At 49.7% G+C, this 17293-nt stretch overlaps 1 protein-coding gene across 2 annotated transcripts; it reads left to right on the top strand.

The window, feature by feature from the left end:
* The first annotated feature begins 604 nt into the window (after positions 1 to 604).
* Positions 605 to 9099, top strand: Eomes (eomesodermin). 2 transcript variants are annotated; one of them, XM_004662091.3, is made up of 6 exons: positions 605 to 1910; positions 2950 to 3104; positions 3692 to 3813; positions 5001 to 5159; positions 5241 to 5302; positions 7276 to 9099. In XM_004662091.3, the coding sequence occupies exons 1-6, from the start codon at positions 1030 to 1032 to the stop codon at positions 7958 to 7960; spliced, it is 2064 nt and encodes a 687-aa protein (XP_004662148.1). In that variant the 5' UTR covers positions 605 to 1029; the 3' UTR covers positions 7961 to 9099. The 2 variants fall into 2 exon arrangements, with proteins under 2 accessions (XP_004662148.1, XP_004662147.1); XM_004662090.2 differs by having other exon boundaries at positions 7219 to 9099.
* Positions 9100 to 17293: the final 8194 nt, after the last annotated feature.

Below are 17293 nucleotides of genomic sequence, written 5' to 3'. Positions count from 1 at the left end.
TTTCTCTCCACCAACCCTTCCCACTAGGTAAAAAAGATGAGACCGAACCAAAAAACTGGTCCTTGAACGTGGACCGCCAGGAAGTCATGAGGAAGGTGCGTCGCAGCTTCGGACGCGGAGACGCTGGGTTTGGGTCGCTCTTCCACTCGCCCGGGTTTTACGCCCTTCGGGAACGGACGTGCGCCTTGCTGCAAGTGGCGAGCTGGCGCAGACGCTCTGTGCGCGCCTCCAGTACCTGCGGCTGCATCATGCGCCAGGACTAGGCAAACCCTAGCATGGAAACTTAAGCCCTCCGTACTCCTCAACTCCAGGATCAATGACCACAGAGGGACATAGTCTCAAAAAACCAAACCAACCAAACAAACAAACCCAAGGGGTGGGAGGTGGGGGGAAGCAACTGCAAAACAGGCAAAAGAGGAGGGGGGGGGGCGGGAATAAAGTTGCAGGCAACTTGATCCAATTAATGAATGCCTAATTGAATTAGTGTCACCTCCACCAGCCAATAGAAGTGTCCCCAAGCTGCAGGGCTGCGAAGCCCCTCCCTGGCCGCACGTATATAAAGCAGCCGGCGACAGGCTGCAAGTTTCCAAATGGCCAAGTAGCACATTGGCTTGACAATAGAGAGATACAGGGCAGGGGGAAAAAAGCAAGCCAGGGCTGGTGGTGTGTGCGCGCGAACAAAGATCTAAGCCCTGTCGCTCTTCCACGGTGTGTGAGGGTAGAGATTCAGAGAGTCAAGACGGATAGGGAAAGGAAGAGAGAGGGGGGGAAAGAGAAAGAGGAGAGAGAGAGCGCGAGCGCTAGTTGTTCACTCTCCAGCTCCTACCTCCGCGCTCGGCGTGGACCGAGCGCCGGATCCGGGGCGCGCGCGGTAGCGGCTCGCTAGTCCGCAGGTGGGTAGCCCGGGCGTGGGAGGAAGGGGAAGTGACTTTCCCCTCGGAAGAGGGCGCTGGCTCCCCCATCCTGCCTTTATAATAAGGCTAGGGGAGGAGAGGAAGCCGCCGGCTTGCCGTCTGCGATTTGCAAAGCATGCAGTTAGGGGAGCAGCTCTTGGTGAGCTCGGTGAACCTGCCCGGCGCGCACTTCTACTCGCTGGAGAGCGCTCGAGCCGGCGGTGGCGGCGGGAACCTCGGCCCGGTCCCCGGAGGTGCCTCTGTCCCGTCCCCGCAGAGGCTGGACTTAGACAAAGCGCCCAAGAAGTTCTCGGGTAGCAGCGGTCTGTCGTGCCAGGCCGGGAACGCAGAACCGTCAGCCGCCGGTGCAGGGCCCCCCACGGCCATGCTCGGTGACGCCGACACCGGGGACACTTTTGCCAACGCGGCGGCGGCGACGGTGTCTAAGCCGGGACCCCCTGATGGTCGCAAGGGGTCCCCCTGCGGAGAGGACGAGCTGCCCTCCGCCTCGGCCGCCGCCGCCGCCGCGCGCTACTCCATGGACAGCCTGAGCTCCGAGCGCTACTACCTTCAGTCCCCTGGAGCGCAGGGCTCCGAGCTGGCCGCGCCCTGCTCGCTCTTCCCGTACCAGGCAGCAGCCGGGGCGACCCACGGATCGGTGTACCCGGCTTCCAACGGCGCGCGCTACCCCTACGGCTCCATGCTGCCCCCCGGTGGATTCCCCGCGGCCGTATGCCCACCCGGGAGGGCGCAGTTCGGCCCGGCGACCGGAGCTGGCAGCGGCGCGGCTGGCAGCAGTGGCGGAGCTGGAGGTCCAGGAGCCTATCCCTACAGCCAGGGATCTCCCATCTACGGGCCGTACCCCGGAGCTGCTGGGGCAGCAGGATCTTGCGGAGGATTGGGGGGCCTGGGGGTTCCAGGCTCCGGCTTCCGCGCCCACGTCTATCTTTGCAACCGTCCTCTGTGGCTCAAGTTCCACCGGCACCAAACAGAGATGATCATCACCAAACAGGGCAGGTGAGCGCAGCTTGGAGGAGCGCCTACTCCAAGTCCCCACCCCGAGGTGCCGGGATGAAGGGAGAATGTGGGATCCAGGGTGAAGATGGGTGGGAGGGAGTTGTGCCCACGCGCACTGGGCTTGGCTTGGGGGATGGTTTTCCGTGTGCAGTCGGGGGAGAGTGGACACCGCATCTCCAAAGCCCTTCTGTCCTGGACACCTGTGGATTGTGTCGGCAGCTAGTCACACACTCCTCTCCCCTCTCCTCACTCTTAACTGGATTGACAAGGAGGAGGCGGAAATGGAAATTTGGATTCGTGCACAAGGACGGATCCTAGCGATCCGCCGGCTCCTGGGTGCTGCTCGCTTCAAGCAGCGGGTGGGGAAGAGCGCCGGGGTCTCCTCGGGGCTCTTCTGGGAGAAGGGCGCGCCGGAGGAGTCTGGTTCGAATAGGGTAGATGGTAGGTAGATGGGTGAACAGGCTTCGGAACCGGATGTCAGACGTTGCAGGGGCCAGAAAGTTGAGGTATACCTACGAACTGCCAGCAGTCACTTCTGCAGGGAGTGGGGAGGGGGTCAGGGGGTCCTGGGAGATGGGGCGCTCAAAGGGGGGCTTTCAGCATGTATGTATGCATGTGTGTACCCATGCCTGCATGCACGCACGGATGCACACATTATACTTCAAAATGTATGCGCGCAACTTAAATGTTTTCGAGCGCTTCTGCATTTAAAAATAAATTTTGACATTGGGAGAAGGAAATTTATATTAAGAGTGTGAAAGAGCCGAAAACTTGAGTTGGCAGAGGACTAAGAAGTATGTATTAGGGAAATGCTGATTTGGGGTCAAATTATTTTAAGAAAAGAGGGAAATGTTCCAAGAATTGTCAATTCAAATTCAAAATACATACATATATGTACGTATGTATATATGGTATGTATGTATGTATGTATGTATATGTGGCGGAGGGGAGATAGGAGAGGCGCAGGAGGTGGGTCAGGGCCCTTCGTGGTACTGTCTGGATCAGCCTTACTCACTTGCGGTTCGGTTCCCTGGTGCAGGCGCATGTTTCCCTTCCTGAGCTTCAATATCAACGGACTCAACCCCACGGCCCACTACAACGTGTTCGTAGAGGTGGTCCTGGCCGACCCCAACCACTGGCGCTTCCAAGGGGGCAAGTGGGTGACCTGCGGGAAAGCGGACAATAACATGCAGGGTGAGCAGAGAGGAGGCTCCCCAGGGCAGGGAAGAGAACTGAGCCCCAGCGTCGGTCAGCTCGCACTTAAATTGAGCATCCCCTCCCCCCACAGTGCGGCCCCGAAGATGTTAGTCCGAGGTGCCTTATGCCGAGAGAGAACTGTTCGGTCACGTTTCTGACATACGGTTATAGATAACCGAACCTTTACTGTTTCCCGTGCAATGCCATGTTTGAGAAAAGAATAGTCTTAGAATATTCTGGGTGGGAAAGACCACTGTTGAGTTTTCTCTCAAGAAAGCCCTGACCAAAGGGTCAAGTGCACATATAGAAGTAACCGTCTTCCATCAGCTTTTGCAGCTTGGTAGTCTCAGGCTAAACATTCAAGAGCCATCTCTTGGCTTTTTTTTTTTTTTTAACTTTGGAGATAAGTGCCTTCTCCCGTGGAAGGCTGGCAGCCCCTCACCCAGGGAGGGTGTGGATGGGGGGGGGGTCCTACAGGTGTTGGGAATTCAGCTGCCGGTAGATAGCAGGCATTCCCTCCCCTGCCCTCTTGGCAAACAGGCCTATATGCATGGGTTTTAAGTTTTCTTTCATTTTCCTCTTAGGCAACAAAATGTATGTTCACCCAGAGTCTCCTAACACTGGTTCCCATTGGATGAGACAGGAGATTTCCTTTGGGAAATTAAAACTCACCAATAACAAAGGCGCTAACAACAACAACACACAGGTACAGGGACAAAGGGAGAGGAAGGGGTGTCTTCTGGCTGGGGCAGGGGTCTCTTCTAAGGGAAGTCCATACTCTTCACTGCGTTTGAGGATTTCACTTGTGATTGCTCCCCCCCCCCCCCACTTAAGTTCCTTATTTTCACTTTCTTACTGGATTTCAGTAATAGTTGACACGGAACTATCAACATCTTCTGGGGACTTAAGAAACCAACAGGATAAAGTGTTTATTAAGCACACAACACGAGGATGTTTTGCTATTTGGTTTGGGTTTTGGTTTTCTTTTTCTTTATTTTGAAGATTTTTTTTTTTTCTTCAAGTTAGGGTCTCACTCTAGCCGGGGCTGACCTGAAACTCACTCTGTAGCCCAGGCTGACCCTCAAACTCAGATGACAATCCTCCTACTGCCTCTCTAGTGCTGGGATTAAAGGCATGTGCCCCTGTGCTAGGCTTTGGTATTTATTTATCTATTTTTATTTTTATTTTTATTTATTTTGGCTTTTTGAGGTAGAGTCTCAATCTAGTCCAGGCCGACCTGGAATTCACTCTGTAGTCTCAGGGTGGCCTCGAAATCCAAATGATCCTCCTACCTCTGCCTCCTGAGTGCTGGGATTAAAGGTGTGCACCACCCCACTTGGTTTTTTATTTACTGTTGAAACCAGGCCTCATGTAACCCAAGCTGACTTTGAACTCCTGGTCCTCCTATTTCCACCTTTCCTGGTGCTGGGATTGCCAGGAATATACCACCAGGCTCACAGCTACGTTTCTAAGTTTCACAAGTGGTAATATTACTAGTCTTTAAAATGACAACAAGAGGGCTAGAGGGATGGCTTAGCGGTTAAGCGCTTGCCTGTGAAGCCTAAGGACCTGGGTTCGAGGCTCGACTCCCCAGGATGCACGTAAGCCAGATGCACAAGGAGTTGCACATGTCTGGAGTTCGTTTGTAGTGGCTGGAAGCCCTGGCATGCCCATTCTCTCTCTCTCTCTCTCTCTCTCTCTCTCTGTATGCCTCTCTCTCTGTGTCTGTCGCTCTCAAATAACTAAGTTAATTAATTTTAAAAAATGACAAGAAAACTGTAGGTGGGGAGAAAGGAGAAGTCTCATCCCAAGATATATGATGTGTTAAAAATCTACTTTTTAGGCTTTTAAGAGACTTTTAAGGTTTGGCAACTATTTCGGTTCCATTTCCAGATGATAGTCCTACAGTCATTACACAAATACCAACCACGACTGCACATCGTTGAAGTCACAGAAGATGGCGTGGAAGACTTGAATGAACCTTCCAAGACCCAGACATTCACCTTCTCAGAAACGCAGTTCATTGCCGTGACTGCCTACCAAAACACTGACGTGAGTGCCGTGCGCTGCGCACAATCTCTCAGGCCGGGTCTGGCAAGACCAAACACTCAACTACTGTTCTTCTCCATCTAGATTACTCAGCTGAAGATTGATCATAACCCTTTCGCAAAAGGCTTCCGGGACAACTATGATTCGTAAGTGCTGCTTTCCTTCCTTACTTCCACGGTCATCTTGAAATAGGACACATGTCACCACTCTGCTGAGGACTTGTAGGAAGGACTTTCATATTTGGGATTTTTGCCTTTTATTTTTTTGAACATTTTATTTATTTATTTATTTATTTATTTATTTATTTATGAGTGACAGAGAATGAGAGAAAGAGGCAGATAGAGAGAGAGAGAATGGGCGTGCCAGGGCTTCCAGCCACTGCAAACGAACTCCAGACAGGTGTGCCCCCCTTGTGCATCTGGCTAACGTGGATCCTGGGGAATCAAGCCTTGAACGGGGGTCCTTAGGCTTCACAGGCAAGCGCTCAGCTGCTAAGTCATCTCTCCAGCCCTGTTTTTCTCTTGATGTATGTATACACGCGTGCACGTACATCTGTACTGGCGATCAAACTCATGACCTTGTGCAAGCATTCTACAACTGACAGACTTCCTCAGTCCTTTTTTTTTTTTTTTTTTTTTAATTTGAGAGCGACAGACACAGAGAGAAAGACAGATAGAGGCAGAGAGAGAGAATGGGCGTGCCAGGGCTTCCAGCTTCTGCAACGAACTCCAGACGCGTGCGCCCCCTTGTGCATCTGGCTAACGTGGGACCTGGGGAACCGAGCCTTGAACTGGGGTCCTGAGGCTTCACAGGCAAGCGCTTAACCGCTACGCCATCTCTCCTGCCCCTCAGTCCTATTTTTGCACACAGTTTTGCCTTAGCTAATCCTGCTTCAGAATTTTATTTTATTTTATTTTTGTTTTGTATTTTGAGGTAGGGTCTCACTCTAGTCAAGGCTGACCTGGAACTCACTATGTAGTCTCAGGGTGGCCTCGAACTCACTGTGATCCACCTACCTCTGCCTCCCGAGTGCTGGGATTAAAGCCATGCACTGCCACACCCTGCCTGCCTCAGAATTTTTACGGGAAGAATGTTAAGGGCTTGAACATAAAAGTGTAAAAGTACTTCCCCCTTGCCCCCACATGTGAGTAGAGGTTTGGATTTTTGTTTTGTTTTGTTGTTGTTTGACGTAGGGTCTTGCCCAGATTGTCCTGGAACTCACTCTGTAGTCTCAGGGTGGCCTTGAATATAAGGAGACCCTCCTACCTCTACCTCCTAAATGCTGGGATTAAAGTGTGTGCCACGACACCCAGCTGAGGTTTGGATTAGTTTTTTTTTTTTTTTTTTTTTTTTAATTATCTATTTATTTGTAAGAAGGTTATGGGGAGAGAAAGGGAAAGAGAATAAGGTCCAGAGTCTCTTGTCACTGCAAATGAACCCCAAACATATGTGCCACTTTTTTTGTATCTGGCTTGTTGTGGGTACTGAGGAACCGAACCTGAGCCATCAAGCCTTTAACCACTGAGCCATCTCTCCAGTCCAGAGATGGGAATTGTAAACTTCTGCCTCCTTTTTATTTAAGCCTACTTGTTTTTATCCTCATCAGTGGATGTTTTTAACTCCCTCCTTTCTTAACATGTGAAGAAACTGAAAGTAAGAGGATGTATTTTCACAACAGCCGATGGGAAGGCGTGGTTGCTTAGATAGGGGTTGTTGAACCCCATTGCTAACATCTGCCCATCACACTGACAAGGGAGGTTTGCTCTCTAATCCGGGATTCTAATCAGGCCTGATCTGCTTCCAAGATCAGGCTTAGTGAGTTCAGGGCAGAGTTTGAGGACTTGGCACAGGTTGATTCCCTGTAGTTTAAATACCTAATGCCTGACAGAGGAAAACGCTTCCTTACAGGGTGGGAGCCCCCCACCTCCCCCTCTCCAACACACTGGTCTTCTCTGCTCAGAGACAACTGATACTACGTGGCCTTTTCTCATTTCTGGGAAGTGGTTTGTCTGGGGACATCAGGTTTTTGTTTTTCTTTTAAGTGTTTCTTTTTATATTGTAGCATGTACACCGCTTCAGAAAATGACAGGTTAACTCCATCTCCCACGGATTCTCCTAGATCCCATCAGATTGTCCCCGGAGGTCGGTACGGCGTTCAAAACTTCTTCCCGGAGCCCTTTGTCAACACTTTACCTCCCGCCCGCTATTACAATGGTGAGAGAACCGTGCCACAGACCAACGGCCTCCTTTCACCCCAACAGAGCGAAGAGATGACCCACCCTCCCCAGCGGTGGCTTGTGACGCCTGTCCAGCAGCCTGGGACCAATAAACTAGACGTCGGTTCCTATGAACCAGAGTATACTTCCAGTACCTTACTCCCATATGGCATTAAATCCTTGCCCCTCCAGACATCCCACGCCCTGGGGTATTACCCCGACCCCACCTTCCCGGCAATGGCAGGATGGGGAGGCAGAGGTTCTTACCAGAGGAAGGTGGCCGCAGCAGGACTTCCATGGACCTCCAGAATGAGTCCTCCCATGTTCCCGGAAGATCAGCTCTCTAAGGAGAAAGTGAAAGAGGAAATTAACTCTTCCTGGATAGAAACTCCCCCTTCCATCAAGTCTCTAGATTCCAATGATTCAGGGGTTTACACCAACGCTTGTAAGCGGAAAAGGCTGTCTCCCAGCACCTCCAGCAATGAAAATTCTCCCTCCATAAAATGCGAAGACATGAGTGCTGAAGAGTACAGTAAAGGCACCTCGAAAGGCATGGGGGGCTACTACGCTTTCTACACAACTCCCTAGAGAGTTCTCCTAGCCTCTTGACAACTTAGCTAACATCCCCCCGGATGGAACTGGTGGTGTGGTTCTGTGGTCGGTGGTGTTGTTCCTTGCTTCCCCTAGGTTGCCAAAAAGACACTCGCCTTCCTTCTACCATGATGTACCCTGTTTTGTGCAATTCTCTAAAAGAAGGAGCCAAAGCTTTGTGGTTACTGCAGGTAACTGAGACAGACCTAGCAATTCGTTGTTTTTTTTTTTGTTGTTGTTGTTGTTTGTTTGTTTTTTTCCCCCTCTTAAGTGAATGGAGGACTCTGAACTGTTTTAAAATTCAAAGGCCATTTAAGGTTCTTGATTTTATTTATGGGAAAAAAGTAACAAGCAGGCTGTGAAGATGGAGTTCCTGCACTATCAAATGGGATAAGAAAAAGAAAGAACACAAAAGAACCTTAAAGTCTCATTTCTATTTGTCAATCCTTAAGCAAACAGAAGCTCTGAGTGTTGAGGTATTTTTTGCTTCGGAAGAGAAGGGCTGGCCTTAGGCTCCAACAGTGGGCTCCCCCCCCAGCTCCCCTCCCCCCTTATCTCTTATCAGCGGCTGGGAGTCCAGAAACAGGTCTGTGAAAGCACTAGTCTGATCTGACTAGGACTCCTTGCAGATTTGTGCCATGAACCCCGGTTCAGGCACTGCCTCAGTTGAAAGTCGCTAGGAGAGGCGGCCCTTAGGACTTAGGGTAGGGAAGGGAGACAGAGAGAATATTTAAGTGTACAGTCGTGTATCTAGAGGCACTGTAGAATAATGTTGAATATATTGTATAAATCGACTCTGTGGGCGTTCCGAGGTCATGTAAAATGGGTGCTTTGGCATTGTTGAAGAATTTGCAGATCACCTAACTGTAACCGAAGGTGTGAGAGGTCAGTATCACACTCTGTGACGTTTGGGTACATTCTGATTACTTCTTAGGTAGTAAAGAATGTATTCAGCAATTTCTGTACCAATTTAAACCATGCTTAAAGAAAAATCCCTGTCCACCCCCTTCCTTGGCCATCCCTGCTCCCCACCTCGGGAATGTGAACGAGTCTGCCAGAGCTCCTCTAAGCCTCTGAGAGATCTTGGATTTCTATGTACAGCTTTAAGTCTTTTTAATAAATGTGGCTCAATAAGGGACCTGGCATAGCTCTCTCTTTTGTCCTATGGGTTTTATTCTTTTTTGTTTTTTTTTTTTTAAATCGCCTATTTGTTTCCTCCTGTATATACCTTTTTCTAGAGTGAGCAATCCCCACCCCCCTTGGAAGGTTCTAGAATCTCTACTGGATACTGCTGTGGTGAGGGGGTTGGGGCGGGGATGGTTTTGTTTATCATTCTTTTTTCTTTCCTTGAGGATGAATGGGGCTATTTCCTTGCCCACTAGGAAGTCCGGACAATGGCTGGGGATACTAACTAGATTGCGCGCTCCAGGTTTAATCCTAGTCTCCAAACCTCCGCCCCCAAGGGCCCTGAGTCATTTTGGTTTACTTTTGAGGCCACCCGTTGGTGGGTCTACGTAGGTTCTCCGGGAACCCCCTTCCCCGCCCCCCGCGGCCAGCTCTGAGCGCCTACACGTTCCGGGTCCCCGAGGCACCCGCTGAGCCGCGATGGTGACCCGCCGCGGGGCTTCGGCTCCCATCAGTGGGTTTTCATTGCTGCTGGCACCCAAGCCTTTTTTTAAACCTTCTCCCAAATTTGGCCGAGGCCGGGGGGTGGGGAGGGTGGGGGGGCGGGCGGGAGGGGGAAGGGGTTAGAGGAGAGGGGTGCTGGGGACGGGCGTGAACGGCGACCCGCCGGAGGGGCATCTCGCACCAGGATCAGCCTGGGGGTCTCTCCCTGGCTGGACGAAGGGCGCCCCATCCCCGGGCTGGAGCTGGGCAGTTGGGGCGGAGGACCCTTTGTCCTCCCCTGCCAGACGTCCCGCCAGGCTTATCAGCAGACAGCTCACAGCGCAGCTTGCAAACCCCTCCAAACCCCTTCTCACTCCGGGGTAAAGGTCTGCCTGGGAGGGTCCTTGGAACTGCGTAGATATGCAGCGGCTAAGAGGATTAGCTGAGGGAGGCCAGCCATCAGCCGGGCCCTCCTCCCCTTCTGCGTCCAATTAAGGCCTCCAGGAGATTGTACCTGGACTGGCGGGTCTCCCTTCCGCTCCGGGCTCCAGGGGCCAGAGCTCCTCCTGCGCCGCCGGTGAACTTGGCGGGGTGAATTTGCGGGGTGCTCCAGCTCCACGTTTCCAAGGATGTCTGCTCAGACCTGGCTGGCAAAGCCGAAAACCGCCCCGAATTTTACCTGCGTGTCGGGGAGCGAATAATTTCAAGATGCTTCTTTAAAAATAATAAAAAAAAAAAAGTAATTTGTTATTGCATAACAGATTTTGGGCTTGGGGATTCGGCACCAGCCCCGGACCCTCCCTTTACATCCACATCCAACCATTACGTACTGAGATATCCAAACGATGCTCTCCGGTTCCTGCCCCTTTGGAAAGCCCTAAAATGCTCCTCATTAGCGGGGAATAAAAGAGGACTCTGCCCTAGTCTGTTTCAAATCACTCATATGTGTGTGTGTGTGTGTGTGTGTGTGTGTGTGTGTGTGTGTGTGTATGTATGTATATATTTGCATCGTACAGTAAAAATGAACCCAATACTTGTGAAAAGTCCCTCACAGTGTTTAATAGAAACGTAAGTGGCTGAGTGGCCCCAATTAACACCTTGTGATAAGGCATTCCTAAGATGGAGTGTCAGACACCAAATTGTGAAGAGATGTATCTAATTAATCCTCCCAGGATGACACCGATAAACAAGCCTCCATTTAAATAAAGATCAAGGGCTCAGCACAGGTTTGTTTACACTCCCCGCCAGGGTCCGCGCGTCCGCGCCCCTGTAGGACGCTCTGCGCGCGCAGGGCGGAAGCCCAGGCTTGGGGGATCTGCTGGCTCGCCAAAGTTCGCTTCTCCTGGGCTCTTGGCACAAGCGAAAACACGAAAGAGGAAAAGGCAGTCTCCTGCCCCTCCCCCTCCAAAGGCAGCCACAACCGATTCAGAGTTAGAAATACTATGGTTTTTTTTGTTTTGTTTTGTTTTGGGTTTTTGTTTTTTTTTGCCATTTTCCACGCGGGTCGTCTCCATCACCAAACAGTATTGGATGTCTCGGGTAAAAGAAAGGAGAAAGGATAAAAAAGCAATCCACACGTCATCTCCCGATGTTATGTATTCCGTTTGGGGAAGAATTCCAAGCGGGGCCGTCCAGCCCACACCTCTCCCCGGGGCGCGCGTTCAGCCCAAGCAGGTTCCAAGACTGCTTGGCCTTGAGCGGCCCGGACGCTGGATGAGCTGCCCTGGGAGGGGCTGTAAGGGGACGCCTAGGCGTGGAAGAAGAAGAAGAAAAAAGAAAACTGGGAAAGGTGGGGGAAGAAACAGAAAAGAATTTGGGGCCGAAGGGGAAACTAAGTGCTAGCTGACCATATTCTCAAGCCTGTGTATTAATGGGCCGGGGTTACTCAGGGAATTTATGTCTCAACACCCCTGGGGATGTTAGATGCTCTCATTTCCCCCCCCCCTTTGGTTTTCGAGGTGAGGTCTCACGCTAGCTCAGGCTGACCTCGAATTCACTATGTAGTGTCAGGGTAGCCTTGAACTCACAGCGATCCGCCTACCTCTGCCTCCCAAATTCTGGGATTAAAGGCGTGCGCCACCACGCCCGGCTAGATGGTCTCACTTTTTTTACGTGAATCTGTTTTCCTCCTTCCTTGCTGCCTTTGATTCAGCTTTAAATATGTATAAAGGCAGGCTAGCCGTCTTTTTCTCTCTGCAGTCTCGACTCGCTTTCTCAAACAGGAGGAAGAGAAATGCACTTATTTAAATAAATAAAAAAAAAAAAAACCTCCTTGCAGGTGTAGTGTTCCGCAAGATTTTGGTTGCTATCGACCTTTTCAGCCGCCTGGAGAGACCATTTAAAACCTTGCCCCTCTCCGCCGCACGCGCCTCGGCGTCCTCCACTTGGCTAACGGAACCAAAATTTTAATTTTCCCAGTGGAGCGATTTCTGCATACCCTCCCCCCTTTTTAAATGCAATTCCCAAAAACTCTGTTGGTGAGACGGATGAAGTTCCCTTGATACGAAATACCCCTTCGTCGCCACCACCCCAGCGGCATCCGAGTTTTTGACGTTTTCAAATACGAGAGCTCCGCAGGTCCGGCTTGGGAAGATTCCAAGCCAAAGTCTCCGTCCACCTGCGCCGGGGCTCGCCCGCGGACAGATTCAGTCCTTCTCCGGGGCGGAGGCCTGGACCCTGCGCACACGCCCCGGGTTCGCGCGCGGGACAGGCCCGACCGTGGACAGTCTCCTCCTGGACGCAGAACCTCAGAGGTTAAGGTTGCCTGTCTGGGATGACACACACCTTTTTTTACTTTTCTTTGCTTTTTTTTTTTTTAACCCCTGCCTTTATTTCTTTCCCTTTGTTTATATTTATTTGTTTATTTATTTATTCATTTATTTTACTGGGAAGTTTGTATTCTAGACGAAGGTCTCATTGTAACCCAGGCTACATATCTACATATATGACTGTGTAATTCATTCTTGGAGCGGACGATGACTCCAGATCCTCTTGCCTCTCTTCTCCCCCATCCCTCTTTCTCTCTGACTCTCTCTTTTTTTGTAAAGACAGGGATAGCCCAGGCTGGCCTTGAACTCCTGGCAGTCCTCCAGCCTCACAGTCTCCCCAGTGCTGGGATTACAGGCACGAGTCACCACATCGGGTTTGAAAAGCAGACTTCTCTTGGAGACGCACACACACCTCCCGCGCGGGGCTCGTCCCCCACGAGTCCCGGAAGACGCCCAGTTCTGCAAGGCAAGATCCCAAACGCCGATCACGTTCTCAGCAGTGGTCCCCCAAGTGCTCCCGCGTCACGCAAGTGTCTGCGACGAAGCGCGGGTCACGGCCGACTTTTGGGTGCGCGTCCCGCGCGGCACACACCCTCCTGAAACCCTCGAGGGCGCGTCTGCAGCGCCCGCTCCGACCGCCTCCAAGCGCCGCGTCTCGCGCGGCCTGAGACACTCTTCGCCCAGCCGCGGATGGCCTGCGCCATCTGGTGGCCGCCAGCAGTGTAGGCCACCACTTTTAAAATCTATCTATATATAATATTTGAGAGAAAGAAGGAGAGAGAAAGGGCGTGCCAAAGCCTCCAACCACTGCAAACGAACCCCAGATGCATGAAGCCCCTTGTGCATCTGGATTACGTGGGTCCTGGGGAATCGAACCGGGGTCCTTAAGCTTCACAGGTAAACTCCTTAACCTCTAAGCCATTTATTTCCTCGGTCACCGATTTTGACAGGTCCTCGCATGTCCGGCTCCATCATGCCTCTGTGCCCATTCCTATTTGGGCTGCAATCCCTTACTGACTCCAAGGCTTTTACTGTTGTTTTGTTTAGCTCCGGTGATCCTCAGGTCTCTCTTCTCCCCTGCCCCGAGGGACTGGGGTTCCTGGCACAAGTCGCCCAACCAGATGTTGATGTGGGTTCAGGAGCGGAAACTTGGCCAGTCTTGGGCCCCCTCAGGCCCTCACGCTGGCGCAGGAAGCACTTACTCACAATGAGCCTTCTCTCCAGTCTGTGCTGCTTCTTTCTAGAAGCGTCCCTTCAGGTCATTTGCCCATTTATTGACTGGGTGATATGTTTCTTTGTTGTGATTTTTTTGTTACTTAGAAAAAGCTTCCCCTTACCCCCATTCTGTAGGTTCATTGCCCTGCTGATTTTCTTTATTTTGTAGGAGAGTTTTAATGTGTTGTGATCCCAGGTGTTGATTGTTGCTTTTAGTTTCTGAGCAGTTGGAGTCCCATTTAGGAAACTGGTACTTGTACCTATGTTTTGAAGTGTATCTCCTATCTTTCTCTCTCTTTTTCTCTTCTTTTTGTTTTTTTTTTTAATCTGTTTGTTTTATTTTGTTTTTATTGACAACTTCCATAATTTTAAACAATATCCCATGGTAATTTTCTTCCTCCCCACACTTTCCCATTTGAAACTCCACTCTCCATCATATCCCCTCCCCTTCTCAATTAGTCTTTTATTTTGATGTCATGATCTTTTCCTCCTATTATGATGGTCTTGCCTAGATAGTGTCAGGCACTGTGAGGTCATGGATATCCAGGCCATTTTATGTATGGAGGAGCATGTTGTAAGGAGTCCTACCCTTCCTTTGGCTCTTACATTCTTTCCACCACCTCTTCTGCAATGGACCCTGAAAGGTGTGATAGAGATATTGCAGTGCTGAAAACTCCTCTGTCACTTCTTCTCAGCACCATGGTGCCTTCTGAGTCATCCCAAGGTCACTGCCCTCTGAAAAGAGAAGCTTCTCTAACCAAATTTGAGAGTAGCATTAATATATGGGTATGAACATGAAGAAAAGTGTTTACTGGGCAGTCTGATGAGCACAGTATATACATTTAGCCAGACGTTACAACTCTAGGGCTCATGACTACCCCTGTTGTAAGTTTTCAGACTCAGGGATGAATTCCCTCCCATGGAGCAGGCCTTCAGTCCAATTTGAGTGCAGTTGGTTTCCCACATAACAGATATGCCACTATTGCACCTGTTGGCTCATTTGGCCTGGCTGGCCAACTATAATAAGGCTTGCAGTGTCCACTGTTGGGTATATTAGTGTTGACTTTTCTTTCTCCCATTGAGCTGCATGTAGTGTGAGGTAGGGTCCCACTCCAGCACAGGCTGACCTGGAACTCACACTGTGCTCTCAGGCTGGTCTCGAAATCAGAGTGATCCTCCTACCTCAGCATCCCTAGTGCTGGGATTAAAGGCATGCACCACCACGCCCATCCCTCCTATGTTCCTACTGGTAGTTTCAATGTTTGGGGTCATGCATTAAGATCTCTGACCCAAGCCAGGTGTGGGTATAACAGGTTAACATGGTATAACAGGTTACCTATACCTGGCTTGGGTTGTTTTCTTGACTCATCCTGACTGATGCATGTAGGTGTTAGAAAAATCAGGGGAAGGGTAAAGGAAAGGAGGAATAACATTTGAAAAATAGACAACTTCTATACTAAAGTCCAGGCACATTGGTGAAAGCGTTGGAGATCAGGAGGCAACAGAACAACAGTGCTGTCCATGAGCTCTTCTTATGTAAGCCTCATCTTAACAGTAATTTCCTTGTACTGCTAATGTTCTCTGTGAACTCGGGAAAGGGCAGGCAGTGAAGGGCACATGCCAGTCGGGGCATTGTCCAGTTGTCTGGGTGAAGTCCAAAGGAGTTGTCCCACAACAAAAATATCTTTATCTGAGAACAGATTGTAGACTATTTTCTGTGGCTTTACCCATAACCTGTCTGGGTTGGGTCAGCTGCTGAGTTGGCACAGTTGATGGTTAGGGACTATTGCTAAAGGTCAATATTTTCACAGTCATACCACACGGTTGAGCAGTGGCATCTGTCCCTGGCCCCTGGGAAAACAGTTCTTTTACACACAGTAGGGAAAGACATAAGAGAGTCTATCTTTCCCTCTCTAAGACTGTTCAAGCTGGTAATGGGTCAGTGTACTCTAAATAATGTTCTTTAAATGGGGAAGAAAAGAATTCACAACTTTGGGAATCATTTAGAGATGGAAGTTCACTGAGTACGAATATGTACATTTATTTTAGTGCAAGCAGGTAGTGAGACTTGTACTGTTTGAAGTACGGACAAAGCAGAGACAGTGTCCTGGGCCCAAGAAAAGTTCTGCAAATGAAGGTGCCCATTGGTCCAGGTATCTGTCAATATGCGTATAAGTTGGATGCAGCACTGTAGGCTTTGGGTGTGTCTGCTTGGGGAGCTGTCGAGCTGGTGTGTGGGGAGTGATGTGTGTTGAGAGCACTGCTAAGGATGGGTAAGGAATCTTGACGAGGCAGCTTGTCATCGGTGTAGGTGGAAGGAGCTTTTGGCTGAGACTAGAGGCTACAATAGCCTATACAGTGTGAGTGGAGAGTGATCCACCACTCTTGCTCTGGCTGTCTTGGAAACATTAAGGACAACTATTAGGTAGCTATCCTTGAAAGGAAGACGCACACATTCCTTCTCTGAAGGTCTAGAAAGCATAGCTAGGAAAATCCTCATGTGTTGAAAAGAAACACACACACCCCTTTCCTATGGTTAGAAATGGTCCATTTAGAAGTTTTAAAAATTTCTTTAACTATTTTATTACTTATTTTTATTTGAGACAGAGAGAGAGAGAGAGAGAGAATAGGTATAGAATAGGCCTCTAGTCACTGCAAGCAAACTCCAGACACATGTGCATCTAGCTTACATGAGTACTGGCAAATTAAACCGGGGCCCTTTGGCTTTGCAGGCAAGCACTTTAACCTCTAAGCCATCTCTCTAATCCTAGAAGTTGTTTAGTGTTCCTAAGTTATATGTGTGATCCTCTAAAAATGGATGACAGAAAAAAAAAATTGGTTATATTATCTTCCCTCCAGCCCTAAGGAAAAAATCCAGAGGATCTTTTATTAAGTGAAGATCTCTTCTGTGTGAAGAGGGTCTTGCACCAGGCAGAGAAGGCTAAGCCAAATAAAGGACATCTGAAGGAGTCTGCTTTCTTTCAGAGAGTCTGCTAAAGTTCTGAAATTCCTGAATGTGTTCTGAAATAGAGACAGAAAGGGGGAATTGCCTCCCTTTGGAAATCAGACACATCTGGCTATATAAAAGTATTATAACCTCAGAGGTTGAAGAGATGACTGACTCAGGGATTAAAAGCACTTATCTTCAAAGCCTGCTGCCCTGGATTCAAATCCCCAGTACCTTCATACAGTCAGATGCACAAAGTGGTGCATGCACCTGGAGTCTGTTTGCAACAGCTAGAGGCCCTGGCACATGCGTTCTCTCTCTCTTAAATAAATAAATAATTTAAAGGTAGTTATGAGCTAGAGAGGTGTCTTAGTGGTTAAGGCTCTTGCCTGCAAAGCCCAAGGTCCCAAGTTCGATTTCCCAGGACCCATGTAAGCCAGTTGCACAAGGTGGTGCATGCGTCTGGAGTTCGTTTACAGTGACTAGAGGCCCTGATGTGCCCATTCTCTCCCTCTCTGTCTCTGCCTTTTTCTCTCGCTCAAACAAATAAAACTAAAATATTTAAAAAAAATAAATAAATGAAAATAAAAATAGCAGAAAAAGAAGGAAAAGAAGAAAAGGGACAGAGTATGTGTAGTGGTTTGAATTAGGTGCCCCCCATAAACTCATGTTTTGAATGCTTGATACCCAGCTAATGACAATTTGGTAGGTGGAGACTGGCCTGCAGGAGGTATGTTCTTGGGGCAGGATAAGAGGTGTGACAGCCAGTTCCCCTTTGCTAGAGTTTGGCTC

Source organism: Jaculus jaculus, chromosome 17 (assembly GCF_020740685.1).
Source record: "Jaculus jaculus isolate mJacJac1 chromosome 17, mJacJac1.mat.Y.cur, whole genome shotgun sequence".
NCBI lineage: Eukaryota > Metazoa > Chordata > Mammalia > Rodentia > Dipodidae > Jaculus > Jaculus jaculus.
The sequence above is the reverse complement of the archived record's forward strand: the minus strand, read 5'-3'. Positions and strand labels throughout refer to the sequence as shown.

What these genes read in the sequence shown, in the direction of transcription:
- Eomes (XM_004662090.2), top strand. Translation starts at nt 1,030, where the DNA reads ATGCAGTTAGGGGAGCAGCTCTTGGTGAGCTCGGTGAACCTGCCCGGC. An exon ending in ATCATCACCAAACAGGGCAG is followed by an intron (nt 1,911 to 2,949) that starts GTGAGCGCAGCT and finishes TCCCTGGTGCAG; the next exon opens with GCGCATGTTTCCCTTCCTGA. An exon ending in AGCGGACAATAACATGCAGG is followed by an intron (nt 3,105 to 3,691) that starts GTGAGCAGAGAG and finishes TTTTCCTCTTAG; the next exon opens with GCAACAAAATGTATGTTCAC.